This window comes from Bufo gargarizans, chromosome 8, assembly GCF_014858855.1.
Source record: "Bufo gargarizans isolate SCDJY-AF-19 chromosome 8, ASM1485885v1, whole genome shotgun sequence".
NCBI classification, from domain to species: Eukaryota; Metazoa; Chordata; class Amphibia; order Anura; family Bufonidae; genus Bufo; species Bufo gargarizans.
In genome coordinates, this window is record NC_058087.1 from 19754265 (window position 1) to 19768028 (window position 13764).

The window sequence follows — 13764 nt, forward strand, 5'->3', positions numbered from 1 at the left end:
ATCGCTAGTATATGCCCCCATTGTCTTATAGGTGCGGGTCCCCGCTGGGACCCGCACCTATAATCGAGAACGGAGCCGCGAAGGTGAAGGAGGGTGCACTGCGCATGCGCAGCCGCCCTCCATTCATTTCTATGGGGCCACCGAAAATAGCCTCGGCTATTTCCGTCGGCCTCATAGAAATGAATGGGAGCATGGGCCGCACATGCGCAGTACGCTCCCATTCACTTCTATGGGAGAGGCGGGGATTAGCGCTTGGTTGTGGACGGACCTCGGGAAGTCTAGGATCCTCCAGCCACAGCGCTCCCCGCTCCGTTCTCGATATAGGTGCGGGTCCCAGTGGTGGGACCCGCACCTATCAGGCAATGGGGGCATATGCTATGATGGGAATACCCCTTTAACATCGACCCTCACTATCCTTAAATATAACCCTAATAAAAACTCTAATGTGTAATACTGACCATGACATGAAGAATAGCAGACATAGAAAGATACAGAACACACAGAGGGGGGCTCCATGGCACAAGATTACCAGGATATAAAACAAGGTGTGCCGATGCTCACATGAGCTAGTTGTAGTGTTGGTACGTTGTTTTCAGGAGCACTGGTAGCAGGACCCACTATACAGCTGCAGAGGCAGACAAATTCTGGAGCGGAGGTGGTTGCAGGGAGTATTCAAGTCAAAAAAGGATCATAGATTAAATCCGCTTTATTATGGCACCATATCGGTGACTTTCTCAGGCGATCTACACAAGATACTCTCAATTTATAACATGCCAAAAGAGAGTATCTATGAAACACACGACATCAGATATTACGTGAAACATGCACCAGGTTACAGAACTCATCAGATAAAGCAGGACGACTGTATTGTGAAGTACAGATGTAACCGAGCTAAACCTGACTGATAACACGTCACAGTGTTATCTCGTAACAAAAGCCATTGAAATTCATTTAAAAAGGTCAATTAATTATTTTCATGTCACTGTTTACATAAACACGTTCGCTATCATGTTTTGCTCGGCTGCATCTATAGAGAGGAAAGCAATGTTTATAAACACAGTAAGTTAATGAATCACTAGATCGCTACATGTAACAATAAGTTAGGCCTGTTTCACACTTGCATCGTGGCTTTCTAGTTTTGACATCCCGCAGAGGATCTCCAAACCGGCATTAAACGGATTCTCGCCATTTAATACATCCAGATGCATCTGTTTCGGCCTGATCTGGTTGTATTAAACCTAAACTGGATCCGGTAGGAAAAAAAATGGATTCAGCACCATTGATTTTCGTGCCGGGATACGGTTTGTTCCGTTCCGCAGACCAGAAGCAAAACCGCAGTTTTCAGTGGTTTTGTGTCTGGTCAAAAAACGCAACAGAATGGAATGCATCCTGATCAGTTTGGTCCCCATTGACAATGAATAGGGATAAAAACTGATCCATTTTGGCCCGGTTTTGAGTTCATCTGAAAACCGGAAAGCCACAATGCAAGTGTGAAACTGGAATTAGGAAACCAAAAACAACAAAAGTTAACAAAGAGGATAAAAGCGCGATTACAACACTAAATAGTATCAGTTGTGATAGTGGCTAGATGCTGATAGAATACGTTAGAAAGGATGTGTGCAATTGACATAGTACAAGGAGGGCAGGTCACGACTGTGGCCAGTCATTGGCTGCTGCAGCGTCAAACCTGATGCTGACAGTGGGAGAGCTCACACGCTGCAGTAGCAAAGCAAACGAGCTGGTACCGAGGGGTGGGAAATGGGTAATTATGGTTCCTTCTGTAGTTACAGCCACGTCAAGGAGGGAGGAGGGGGGGGGGGGCAGTTTGCCAAAAGACCCCCTGAAGGTGAACAACCCTTTTATGACCAGTAGACTCAATGTTATTCATTGCTTCAGTTTGCACTATGTACTTATCTTAGAATATGTCGCCTTTTTATTTTTTTCGGCATAAGATTCTATGTTCATTTGTTTTTGTCATTATGTAGCCGATTACTTGGCAAATTGTGCATATTTTTCTTTATAGAAGGATGTAAATGACCAAGACCGGCTATGTGCTCTGATATCAGCAAATCAGAACGTTCACCCAACTGGAAAATGGTATCTTGAAAAGTGCAGCCCTAAAGGCTATGGATTTATCTGCGAGAACGAACTGGGTAATATACCGCGAGTAATCAATAATGAGGAGTAATGAGGGATTTATAGCGACAGACCAGTACATATGGCTGTGCTGCGAAGGCTATGTGAAGAATAATTTGTACATTGTTATTATACTATAATGATTTCTGAGGATAGAAGATATAAAACAAAGGAAACTGAATACAATTTTGCCATAATATTCTGATCGGTACCGTTTCCAGTATCCAGGATCTCAACTGTCCCCTAAGGGCTCATGCCCACGACCATATGTATTTGCGGTTGTCAAAAAACTGATCCGCAAAAAAAAACACGGATGACGTCTGTGTACATTTCGTATTTTGTGGAACGGAACAGCTGGTCCGTAATGTGGACAATAATAGGACATGTTCTATCTTTTTGCAGAATGAAAATCCGTAAACGGAATGCACACGGAGTAACTTCCATTTTTTGCAGACTCATTGAAATCAATGCTTCCGTATACGGTCTGCAAAAAAAAAAAAAAAAAAAAACAACGGAACGGACACGGAAAGAAATTACATTCATGTGCACGAGTCCTAAAACTAAGGGAAGAGGTGGCTGTGAATATCAGTGTGCAGGAAAATTCAGTGACTGAGTCTTTAGGGCTTGTTGACACGACCGTGTGAAGCCCGTGCGCGTGCTGTGGACTGCAAATTGCGGTCCGCAATGCACAGGCACCGACCGTGGCGCAGCCGCATGGGGATCGTGGACCCATTCACTTAAATGGGTCCGCAATCCGTCTGTTCCACAAAAAGGTAGTGTTAACCTACAGAAGGCCACCTGTCAACTAGACAGCTACAATTACCACTTGTATAACATCTAAGGTAAACCAAAACGAACAAGTGGAGAATGGTATAAAAAGGTATAAATTTATTGATAAAATACAAAGGATGGAGCTACTACAGAATTGCAAGAATACGGAGAAGCGCAGGGTCACAGGCACCACAGCACACCTTGGTGTCTATAAGTAATAGCACACGAACAGGTACAATGAATAAATGCAAATATATGTTCAAAACTAACCTGGATGGCCAAATATAATATCTCCACACAATTACTATGTATGAATCATGCAGATGACCATACTAGGTACAGGGAAGAGCACAGTAAATCTACACATAGTACTGGAACCATGAAAACAGATCATGGGAGCAATCATACTCAAGTAAGAGTGACAATGAAGGCAATATACACCATGGATATGTAACTCACTATAGGGACTCACTATAGATGCGTGCAGGGGTCCCTAGCAACAATGTGGAAGAGGAAATACCGGCTCAGAACGTACCTGAAGACATGGTAGTGAGTGGGCGTATGGACCCTGGGCGCACAACCTCGACGCGCGTTTCGCCCTACGGCTTCGTCAGGAGGTAATGAATGGTGTATAGACAGGGTATATATAAGGAGGAGTGGGTGGGTGGAAGGAAATTACCTCTATATGGTACACCTGCGGTCCACATGTCCAGGCGCGGAAGGCTCCATGATGCAAGACGCCATCTCTCGGCGCATCCACGTCATCGCGCGAAAATATGACGTAACGGAGCGCATCCAAATGGCGCCGTGCAGCGCATGCGCAGTCCGCGGCCCTGTGGAACGCAGGTGACCCGCAACCGGTGGTGCGTGGGTACGAGAACAGGAAGTGTCACAGTCATAAGAATGACTGTGACAGGGTGCCAGAGAGAACACTGGACGCATCCATATTGAGTCCCGCACAAATCGAACTAAGCCTGAAATCGACAAATGACAACATATACAAATAATAGGTGAATAAACACAATATAGTGCATCAGATCAGCCGTATGTGAGTGGGGGCGGGGCAGAGCACATCCATAATCAAATGGTTGCTCTAGCCCGCCCACACAGACCACAGCCGAAATGAAGAACATGTGCATACGGACCATATGATTATGGCCAAAATACCATCTACCCTAAAGTGCCATGTGTCGGGGATCCATATAAATGGAACAAAAAGGTAGAGCATGCTCTTTTTGCGGTGCGGAGGCACGGAATGGAACCCCAGGAAAAACTCCGTAGTGCTTCCGTAGTGTTCCGTTCTTCTGCTACACATCCTCGGATTTGCGGACCCATTAAAGTGAACGATGTATTGCGGATCCTCAAATGCGGATCCTCAAATGCGGGCCGCAATATGGCAACGGGCAGCAGGCGTTCGTGTGAATGAGCCCTTATTCTGAGAATTGTTGAGGTCCCAGCAGCCGAGCCCTCATCTGTTATGAAGGCATCGTATATGTCTGCCAACGACTCCCTGTATACAGCTGGATTTATAATCTGCTTGAGGAAAGATATCCTGATGGGCTAAAAGTCTAGGGGGAAGCTAGACACAGAGATTTTCCAATGATAGATACTGAGGGGTACGTTTATTAACCCCTTTGCTCCCAAGTTCAACACACTTTGCAAGTGTGTTGAACTGTGACCGCCGCGGCCACAATACGTCACAAAGTGGTGGTGGCATGGCGAGAGAGTGAGCGGAGCCTCTGGGTGCAACAAGGTTGCAATGGCAATGCCCACGTTGGGCTAATTTGTATATTATTAAAAAGCTAATTTCTCCACATTGCGGTCACTGATTGAGATGGGACTAACAGCAGTAGAATCAGCTGACAAGTGCACATCTACCATGTCGGCTGGTTTTGTGCAGAGGTTCATGGTAACAGATTCCCTGGTGAGTGAAACGCTAGTTTTAATAAATGTCGCCATATAGGTTTATCTCACAGCTGGTGCAAATTCAGCCTCATCTGATATACTTTCTATAATATTATAATTCTCTTTATAAGGCCTCTTTTACACAACCGTATGGCTTTTTCAGTGTTTTGCGGTCCGTTTTTCACGGATCCGTTGTTGCGTTTTTTTATTTCCATTTCTGTTCCGTTTTTCCGTATGGCATATACAGTATACAGTAATTACATAGAAAAAATTGGACTGGGCATTCAATTTTCAATAGATGGTTCCGCAAAAACAGAACGGATACGAAAGACATACGGATGCATTTCCGTATGTGTTCCGTTTTTTTTTTTTTGTAGACCCATTGACTTTAATGGAGCCACGGAACGGAAACGGAATGCATACGGAATACATTAAGTTTTTTTTGCGGAACCATTGAAATGAATGGTTCCGTATACGGAACGAAAAAACGGCCCATAAACGGGGGTGAAAAAAACGTGTGAAAGAGGGCTAAGGGAAACAATAGGGTGATGTACAAAATGACAAGGGATGGACTTAAATGAGTTCCTTTCTTCTTTCTCCTGCAGACATTTCGGACCTTGCTATTAGCAGCTCTGATATGTTCCCAGTATCAGAGACCATGGAGTACGGAGATAAAACGTACAGAATAATATCTGGCAATATGTCCTGGTACGATGCCTCCGCTGAGTGCCAAGAATATGGGGGTAACTTAGCTAGCATTACTGACCAGTATCACCAAGCCTTTGTGACCATCCTTGTCCATCGCTTGGGATATCCTCATTGGATTGGATCCCTCAGCGCTGATGTAAGTAAAAGTGCACATCGATGTCTGTTCGCTGCAAGTATAATCAGAGAAGTCTACTTTACATTGTGTGTAGCTGTCATTGCTGTGTAGTGTTTAGAGCAAATATTCAAATTACGAATTTTAATTGTCAATATTGGTACTTCGAGAATTCGCGAATATTTCGAATATAGCCCTATATATTTATTTTTTGAATATTCGTCATGAGACGTTGGGCCACAAGCAACTTAAGCAGGGAAGAATCATGCCTTCAGATGGAAAAAAATGACGAATATCCTAAAAAATAAATATATAGCAGTATATTGAATATAGTGCTATATATTAGTTTTTTTGAATATTCGGCATTTTTCATCATCCATCTGAAGTGAACAGTACACATGAATACTCCCTGCTTAGGGTGTCTGATTCCCAAAAGAACAGTTCTTATCTGTCCGGGATTTCAGCCCGCTCCAGTCAGCGCCCGTTGCCATGCGCATGGAGCGTCCCCGTCACCATGGGAACGCCTCGGGGTTAGATTATACCATCGGATCTCAATTTTCACAATCTCACAACAGCGAATTGTCTGGTCATAAGACTATGCAACCAATAGAGGGCACTGTTCATAACTCACTCGTTTTTTTTTGAATATTTGCGAATATGATGAATATTCTACAAAATATTCGGCAAATATTGTGAATTCGAATATAGCCCCTGCCGCTCATCACTATTGCTGTGCACATTGTCACCCGGCTGTCCACAGACTCTGAATGGCATGTAAGGGACCTGCACAAGATGCAGAATTAGGCCCCATGCACACGGCCGTGTTTCACAGCCGTGTGCAGGCCGTGGAACCGCGGCCTGGATCCCTCCTGTGAGCTGGAGCGCACGGCGTCACTGGTTGCTATGACGCCGTGCGCTCCCTGCTGCCGGCACAGTACAGTAATACACTGGTATAGATCATACCAGTGTATTACTGTATTGCGGCGGCAGCAGGGAGCGCACGGCGTCATTGCAACCAGTGACGCCGTGCGCTCCTGCTCTCAGGAGGGATCCAGGCCGCGGTTCCACGGCCCGCACACGGCTGTGAAACACGGCCGTGTGCATGGGGCCTTATGAGCAGAAAATCTGCACAATAACACACATAAATCCACACTATTTATTGTCTTTTGTATGTTTTGTGACGTTTTTATGCAGATTTTCAACAGATCTCACCCTTCTGTTGAAAAAAGTGAACGCAATAATGGACATGTTGCAGATTTCAAAATCCACGCAGCAGATCAATTTCCACACCTAAGAATAAAAGCCAAGTGTAAATGGGATTTGGTGGATCTCATGCACAAGATCTGCGTAGAAAAAAAAACGTACCGAATCCACACTGTGTGCGGGCAACCTAAAGCTTGTGCAGAACTACACTACTTCCTACTGTCAGCCTCTACTGCTCTGCTAATATAAAGCCAGCCATACACATTCAATAGCTGTCGGCTGAGCAATTGTCCAAGCACCAGCGCTCTCTCCAGGCACCGACATACACATTCGGTTCGGCCAGGCATGCATGTGTGGTCATTGGGGAGAGAGGAGAAATCCACAGGCAGACACTTCTGCTGGCAGCAGCTTATCTCCCGAGAGAACAAAAGGATCGGGTGAAAATATTTTGTGGGGACATTTATGAAACCAGATGCACAGTCAAAATGTCACACGTGACCTATTGTGCAACATTTTGTGACATTTTGACCTCTGACCTTGCAGCATCATGTTCAGATTTGTTGCACATAAGTTTATGTGGTTACCATGTTACTTTTATTATCTGGGTCTTTTAAAAAAGTTGAGAAGCCTGCAATCCTACTTGCAAGGAAATGGGTGCAACTACATTGCGCTGGCATCAAAATTATTATTACTGTGCAATAATTTCTTAAATTTGACACAACAGACTATGCCAAATCCAAGCTAAAAAGTATACTAGACATGTCCAATCCTTCTCTTCCCTGACATCATCTGTCAGTGAACAGAGCAGCCACTCAGGTATGCCCAACTGGCCTCTCTGTTCATTTCGTGGGGATTCACGGGGCACCAGACCCCGTTCTTGTGATTGGTGCCAGCAGTAGGGCCCTCACCTATAGGGGATAACTTAATATAACCTGAATACCCCTTTAAAGTAGGTTTACATGGCCTATGGATTGGTAAATCCGTGTCTCATTATTTCTAAAGGAATTCTACATTGCATTTTATTCTCAGGTGTTTCTTCCAAGTGAATTTTAAGGCCCCCCCCCCCCTTCAAGATATCTATAGGATCCAATAGGGCATATGGACAGGGGTCAGGCAGCTTGAATCCTTTATGGTGGTCTTCTAAACACAGATTAGAGGTATCATTATACTTTTCCTATTTATGCAGCTCAGGAGTAAAGTGAAATCTGTTTTATCAACAGAGTAATGACGATTTTAAGCGGATAGATGGCGCTACGTCTCAGTTCACATCATGGGCGGATGAAGAGTCGCCATCCGATGGAAATTGTGTTTACACTGACACTAGTGGGTACTGGAGAGCTGAAGACTGTGATACAGAACTGCAGGGGGCGCTATGCCTTCCAACGACAGGTACGATAATAACCACACATCAACCCCAGTGTTTAAAAAAAAAGTACTGATCTAATAAAGGGGACAAATACTTCCAACAAACCTGATTGGGCATAAAAAGTGTTGAAAGCAATTCCAAGTAAAACTATTGAAATAGGCGCCAAACAACAGAATTGCAACAAGTGCTGGCTTTTTGGCAATTTTAGAGTTGCACCAACTTATGAGTCGTGCTGGACCCCATTCAGTTCGCCGTTTGCGAAAGTAAGGGCAAAAAAACACTGAGGGCGAAAGTAAGGGGCGAAAGTAAGGGCCACAAAAGGATACTGAGGGCGAAAGTAAGGGCGAAAAAAGATAGTACGGGCGAAAAGAAAGTGAGGGTGATACTAATGGTGAAAAAAGATACTAAGGGCGAATTGAAGGGCGAAAAAACATACTAAGGGCGAAAGAAAGGGCAAAAAAAGATACTGAGGGCGAAAAAAGATACTAAGAGCGAAAGAAAGATACTAAAGGCGAAAGTAAAGGCAAAAGTAAGGGCAAAAGAAAGATACTAAGAGCGAAAGGAAGGGCGAAAGGAAGAAAACAGCAAAAGTGAGGGCGAAAAACATACTAAGGGCAAAAGTGAGGGCAAAAGTGAGGGCGAAAAAACTAACTAAGGGCGAAAGTGATGGTGAAAAAACTATCTAAGGGCGAAAGTGAGGGCAAAAAAAACAAAGTAAAGGCGAAAGTGAGGGCGAAAAAACAAACTAAGGGCGAAAGTGAGGGCGAAAAAACTATCTAAGGGCGAAAGTGAGGGCGAAAAAACTATCTAAGGGCGAAAGTGAGGGCGAAAAAACAAACTAAGGGCAAAAGTGAGGGCAAAAAAACAAACTAAGGGCGAAAGTGAGGGCAAAAAAACAAACTAAGGGCAAAAGTGAGGGCAAAAAAACAAACTAAGGGCGAAAGTGAGGGCAAAAAAACAAACTAAGGGCGAAAGTGAGGGCAAAAAAACAAACTAAGGGCAAAAGTGAGGGCAAAAAAACAAACTAAGGGCAAAAGTGAGGGCAAAGTGAGGGCGTAAAAATAAAGTAAGGGCTAAAGTGAGGGCGAAAGGGAGGGCAAAGTGAGGGCAAAAGTGAGGGCAAAGTGAGGGCAAAAAAACTAAGGACAAAAGTGAGGGCAAAGTGAGGGCCAAAAAACAAATTAAGGGCGAAAGTGAGGGCAAAAGAACAAACTAACGGCGAAAGTGAGGGCAAAGTGAGGGCAAACTGAGGGCAAAAAAAACAAAGTGAGGGCAAAGTGAGGGCAAAAAAACAAACTGAGGGCAAAAGTGAGGGCAAAAAACAAACTGAGGGCAAAAGTGAGGGCAAAGTGAGGGCAAAAAAACAAACTGAGGGCAAAAGTGAGGGCAAAAAAACAAACTGAGGGCAAAAGTGAGGGCAAAGTGAGGGCAAAAAAACAAACTAAGGGCAAAAGTGAGGGCAAAAAAACAAACTGAGGGCAAAAGTGAGGGCAAACTGAGGGCAAAAAAACTAACTGAGGGCAAAAGTGAGGGCAAAAAACAAACTGAGGGCAAAAGTGAGGGAAAAAAACAAACTAAGGGCAAAAGTGAGGGCAAAAAAACAAAATAAGGGCAAAGTGAGGGCAAAAAACTAAGGGCAAAGTGAGGGCAAAAAAACAAACTATGGGGAAAAGTGAGGGCAAAAGTGAGGGCAAAGTAAGGGCTAACAAAATAAACTGAGGGCAAAAGTAAGGGCAAAAGTGAGGGCTAAAAAACAAACTGAGGGCAAAAGTAAGGGCAAAAGTGAGGGCAAAGTAAGGGCTAAAAAAAACTAACTGAGGGCAAAAGTAAGGGCAAAAGTGAGGGCTAAAAAACAAACTGAGGGCAAAGTGAGGGCAAAAAAACAAACTATGGGGAAAAGTGAGGGCAAAGTCAGGGCTAAAAAACAAACTGAGGGCAAAAGTGAGGGCAAAGTGAGGGCAAAAAAACAAACTATGGGGAAAAGTGAGGGCAAAAGTGAGGGCAAAGTCAGGGCTAAAAAACAAACTGAGGGCAAAAGAGAGGGCAAAAAATCAAACTGAGGGCAAAAGAGGGCAAAAAAACAAACTGAGGGCAAAAGTGAGGGCAAAGTGAGGGCAAAAAACAAACTAAGGGCAAAAGTGAGGGCAAAAAAACAAACTATGGGGAAAAGTGAGGGCAAAAGTGAGGGCAAAGTCAGGGCTAAAAAACAAACTGAGGGCTAAAGAGAGGGCAAAAAAACAAACTGAGGGCAAAAAGAGAGGGCAAAAAAACAAACTGAGGGCAAAAGTGAGGGCAAAGTGAGGGCAAAAAAACAAACTATGGGGAAAAGTGAGGGCAAAAAACAAACTGAGGGCAAAAGTGAGGGCTAAAAAACAAACTGATGGCAAAAGTGAGGGCAAAGTGAGGGCTAAAAAACAAACTGAGGACAAAAGTAAGGGCAAAAGTGAGGGCAAAAGTAATGGCTAAAAAAACAAACTGAGGGCAAAAGTAAGGGCAAAAGTGAGGGCAAAGTGAGGGCTAAAAAACAAACTGAGGGCAAAAGTGAGGGCAAAGTGAGGGAAAAAAACAAACTATGGGGAAAAGTGAGGGCAAAAGTGAGGGCAAAGTCAGGGCTAAAAAACAAACTGAGGGCAAAAGAGAGGGCAAAAAAACAAACTGAGGGCAAAAGAGAGGGCAAAAAAAACAAACTGAGGGCAAAAGTGAGGGCAAAGTAAGGGCAAAAAAACAAACTAAGGGCAAAAGTGAGGGCAAAAAAACAAACTGAGGGCAAAGGTGAGGGCAAAAGTGAGGGCTAAAAAACAAACTGATGGCAAAAGTGAGGACAGAGTGAGGGCTAAAAAACAAACTGAGGGCAAAAGAGAGGGCAAAAAAACAAACTGAGGGCAAAAGAGAGGGCAAAAAAACAAACTGAGGGCAAAAGTGAGGGCAAAGTAAGGGCAAAAAACAAACTAAGGGCAAAAGTGAGGGCAAAAAAAACAAACTGAGGGCAAAGGTGAGGGCAAAAGTGAGGGCAAAAAAACAAACTGAGGGCAAAGGTGAGGGCAAAAGTGAGGGCTAAAAAACAAACTGATGGCAAAAGTGAGGACAAAGTGAGGGCTAAAAAACAAACTGAGGGCAAAAGAGAGGGCAAAAAAAACAAACTGAGGGCAAAAGTGAGGGCAAAGTGAGGGCAAAAAAACAAACTATGGGGAAAAGTGAGGGCAAAAGTGAGGGCAAAGTCAGGGCTAAAAAACAAACTGAGGGCAAAAGAGAGGGCAAAAAAACAAACTGAGGGCAAAAGAGAGGGCAAAAAAACAAACTGAGGGCAAAAGTGAGGGCAAAGTGAGGGCAAAAAACAAACTAAGGGCAAAAGTGAGGGCAAAAAAAACAAACTGAGGGCAAAAGTGAGGGCAAAAGTGAGGGCTAAAAAACAAACTGATGGCAAAAGTGAGGGCAAAAAAACAAACTGAGGACAAAAGTAAGGGCAAAAGTGAGGGCAAAAGTAATGGCTAAAAAAACAAACTGAGGGCAAAAGTAAGGGCAAAAGTGAGGGCTAAAAAACAAACTGAGGGCAAAAGTGAGGGCAAAGTGAGGGCAAAAAAACAAACTATGGGGAAAAGTGAGGGCAAAATCAGGGCAAAAAAACAAACTGAGGGCAAAAGAGAGGGCAAAAAAACAAACTGAGGGCAAAAGAGAGGCAAAAAAACAAACTGAGGGCAAAAGAGAGGGCAAAAAAAACAAACTGAGGGCAAAAGTGAGGGCAAAGTGAGGGCAAAAAAACAAACTATGGGGAAAAGTGAGGGCAAAAGTGAGGGCAAAGTCAGGGCTAAAAAACAAACTGAGGGCAAAAGAGAGGGCAAAAAATAAAACTGAGGGCAAAAGAGAGGGCAAAAAAACAAACTGAGGGCAAAAGTGAGGGCAAAGTGAGGGCAATAAACAAACTAAGGGCAAAAGTGAGGGCAAAAGTGAGGGCAAAAAAACAAACTGAGGGCAAAAGTGAGGGCAAACTGAGGGCAAAAAAACTAACTGAGGGCAAAAGTGAGGGCAAAAAACAAACTGAGGGCAAAAGTGAGGGAAAAAAAACAAACTAAGGGCAAAAGTGAGGGCAAAAAAACAAAATAAGGGCAAAGTGAGGGCAAAAAACTAAGGGCAAAGTGAGGGCAAAAAAACAAACTATGGGGAAAAGTGAGGGCAAAAGTGAGGGCAAAGTAAGGGCTAACAAAATAAACTGAGGGCAAAAGTAAGGGCAAAAGTGAGGGCTAAAAAACAAACTGAGGGCAAAAGTAAGGGCAAAAGTGAGGGCAAAGTAAGGGCTAAAAAAAACTAACTGAGGGCAAAAGTAAGGGCAAAAGTGAGGGCTAAAAAACAAACTGAGGGCAAAGTGAGGGCAAAAAACAAACTATGGGGAAAAGTGAGGGCAAAGTCAGGGCTAAAAAACAAACTGAGGGCAAAAGTGAGGGCAAAGTGAGGGCAAAAAAACAAACTATGGGGAAAAGTGAGGGCAAAAGTGAGGGCAAAGTCAGGGCTAAAAAACAAACTGAGGGCAAAAGAGAGGGCAAAAAATCAAACTGAGGGCAAAAGAGGGCAAAAAAACAAACTGAGGGCAAAAGTGAGGGCAAAGTGAGGGCAAAAAACAAACTAAGGGCAAAAGTGAGGGCAAAAAAAACAAACTATGGGGAAAAGTGAGGGCAAAAGTGAGGGCAAAGTCAGGGCTAAAAAACAAACTGAGGGCTAAAGAGAGGGCAAAAAACAAACTGAGGGCAAAAGAGAGGGCAAAAAAACAAACTGAGGGCAAAAGTGAGGGCAAAGTGAGGGCAAAAAAACAAACTATGGGGAAAAGTGAGGGCAAAAACAAACTGAGGGCAAAAGTGAGGGCTAAAAAAACAAACTGATGGCAAAAGTGAGGGCAAAGTGAGGGCTAAAAAACAAACTGAGGACAAAAGTAAGGGCAAAAGTGAGGGCAAAAGTAATGGCTAAAAAAACAAACTGAGGGCAAAAGTAAGGGCAAAAGTGAGGGCAAAGTGAGGGCTAAAAAACAAACTGAGGGCAAAAGTGAGGGCAAAGTGAGGGAAAAAAACAAACTATGGGAAAAGTGAGGGCAAAAGTGAGGGCAAAGTCAGGGCTAAAAAACAAACTGAGGGCAAAAGAGAGGGCAAAAAAACAAACTGAGGGCAAAAGAGAGGGCAAAAAAACAAACTGAGGGCAAAAGTGAGGGCAAAGTAAGGGCAAAAAAACAAACTAAGGGCAAAAGTGAGGGCAAAAAAACAAACTGAGGGCAAAGGTGAGGGCAAAAGTGAGGGCTAAAAAACAAACTGATGGCAAAAGTGAGGACAGAGTGAGGGCTAAAAAACAAACTGAGGGCAAAAGAGAGGGCAAAAAAAACAAACTGAGGGCAAAAGAGAGGGCAAAAAAACAAACTGAGGGCAAAAGTGAGGGCAAAGTAAGGGCAAAAAACAAACTAAGGGCAAAAGTGAGGGCAAAAAAACAAACTGAGGGCAAAGGTGAGGGCAAAAGTGAGGGCAAAAAAACAAACTGAGGGCAAAGGTGAGGGCAAAAGTGAGGGCTAAAAAACAAACTGATGGCA

General features: G+C 43.8%; 1 protein-coding gene across 2 annotated transcripts in view; it reads left to right on the forward strand.

The window, feature by feature from the left end:
• The window catches only part of PLA2R1 (phospholipase A2 receptor 1), a 94861-nt gene that overhangs the window by 59444 nt on the left and 21653 nt on the right, over positions 1-13764 (forward strand). For both annotated transcript variants that reach the window (XM_044304937.1, XM_044304938.1), the window contains exons 21-23: positions 2024-2153; positions 5418-5656; positions 8056-8224. In XM_044304937.1, coding sequence (XP_044160872.1) covers positions 2024-2153; positions 5418-5656; positions 8056-8224 — 538 coding nt within the window. The remainder of the gene's footprint in view (positions 1-2023; positions 2154-5417; positions 5657-8055; positions 8225-13764) is intronic.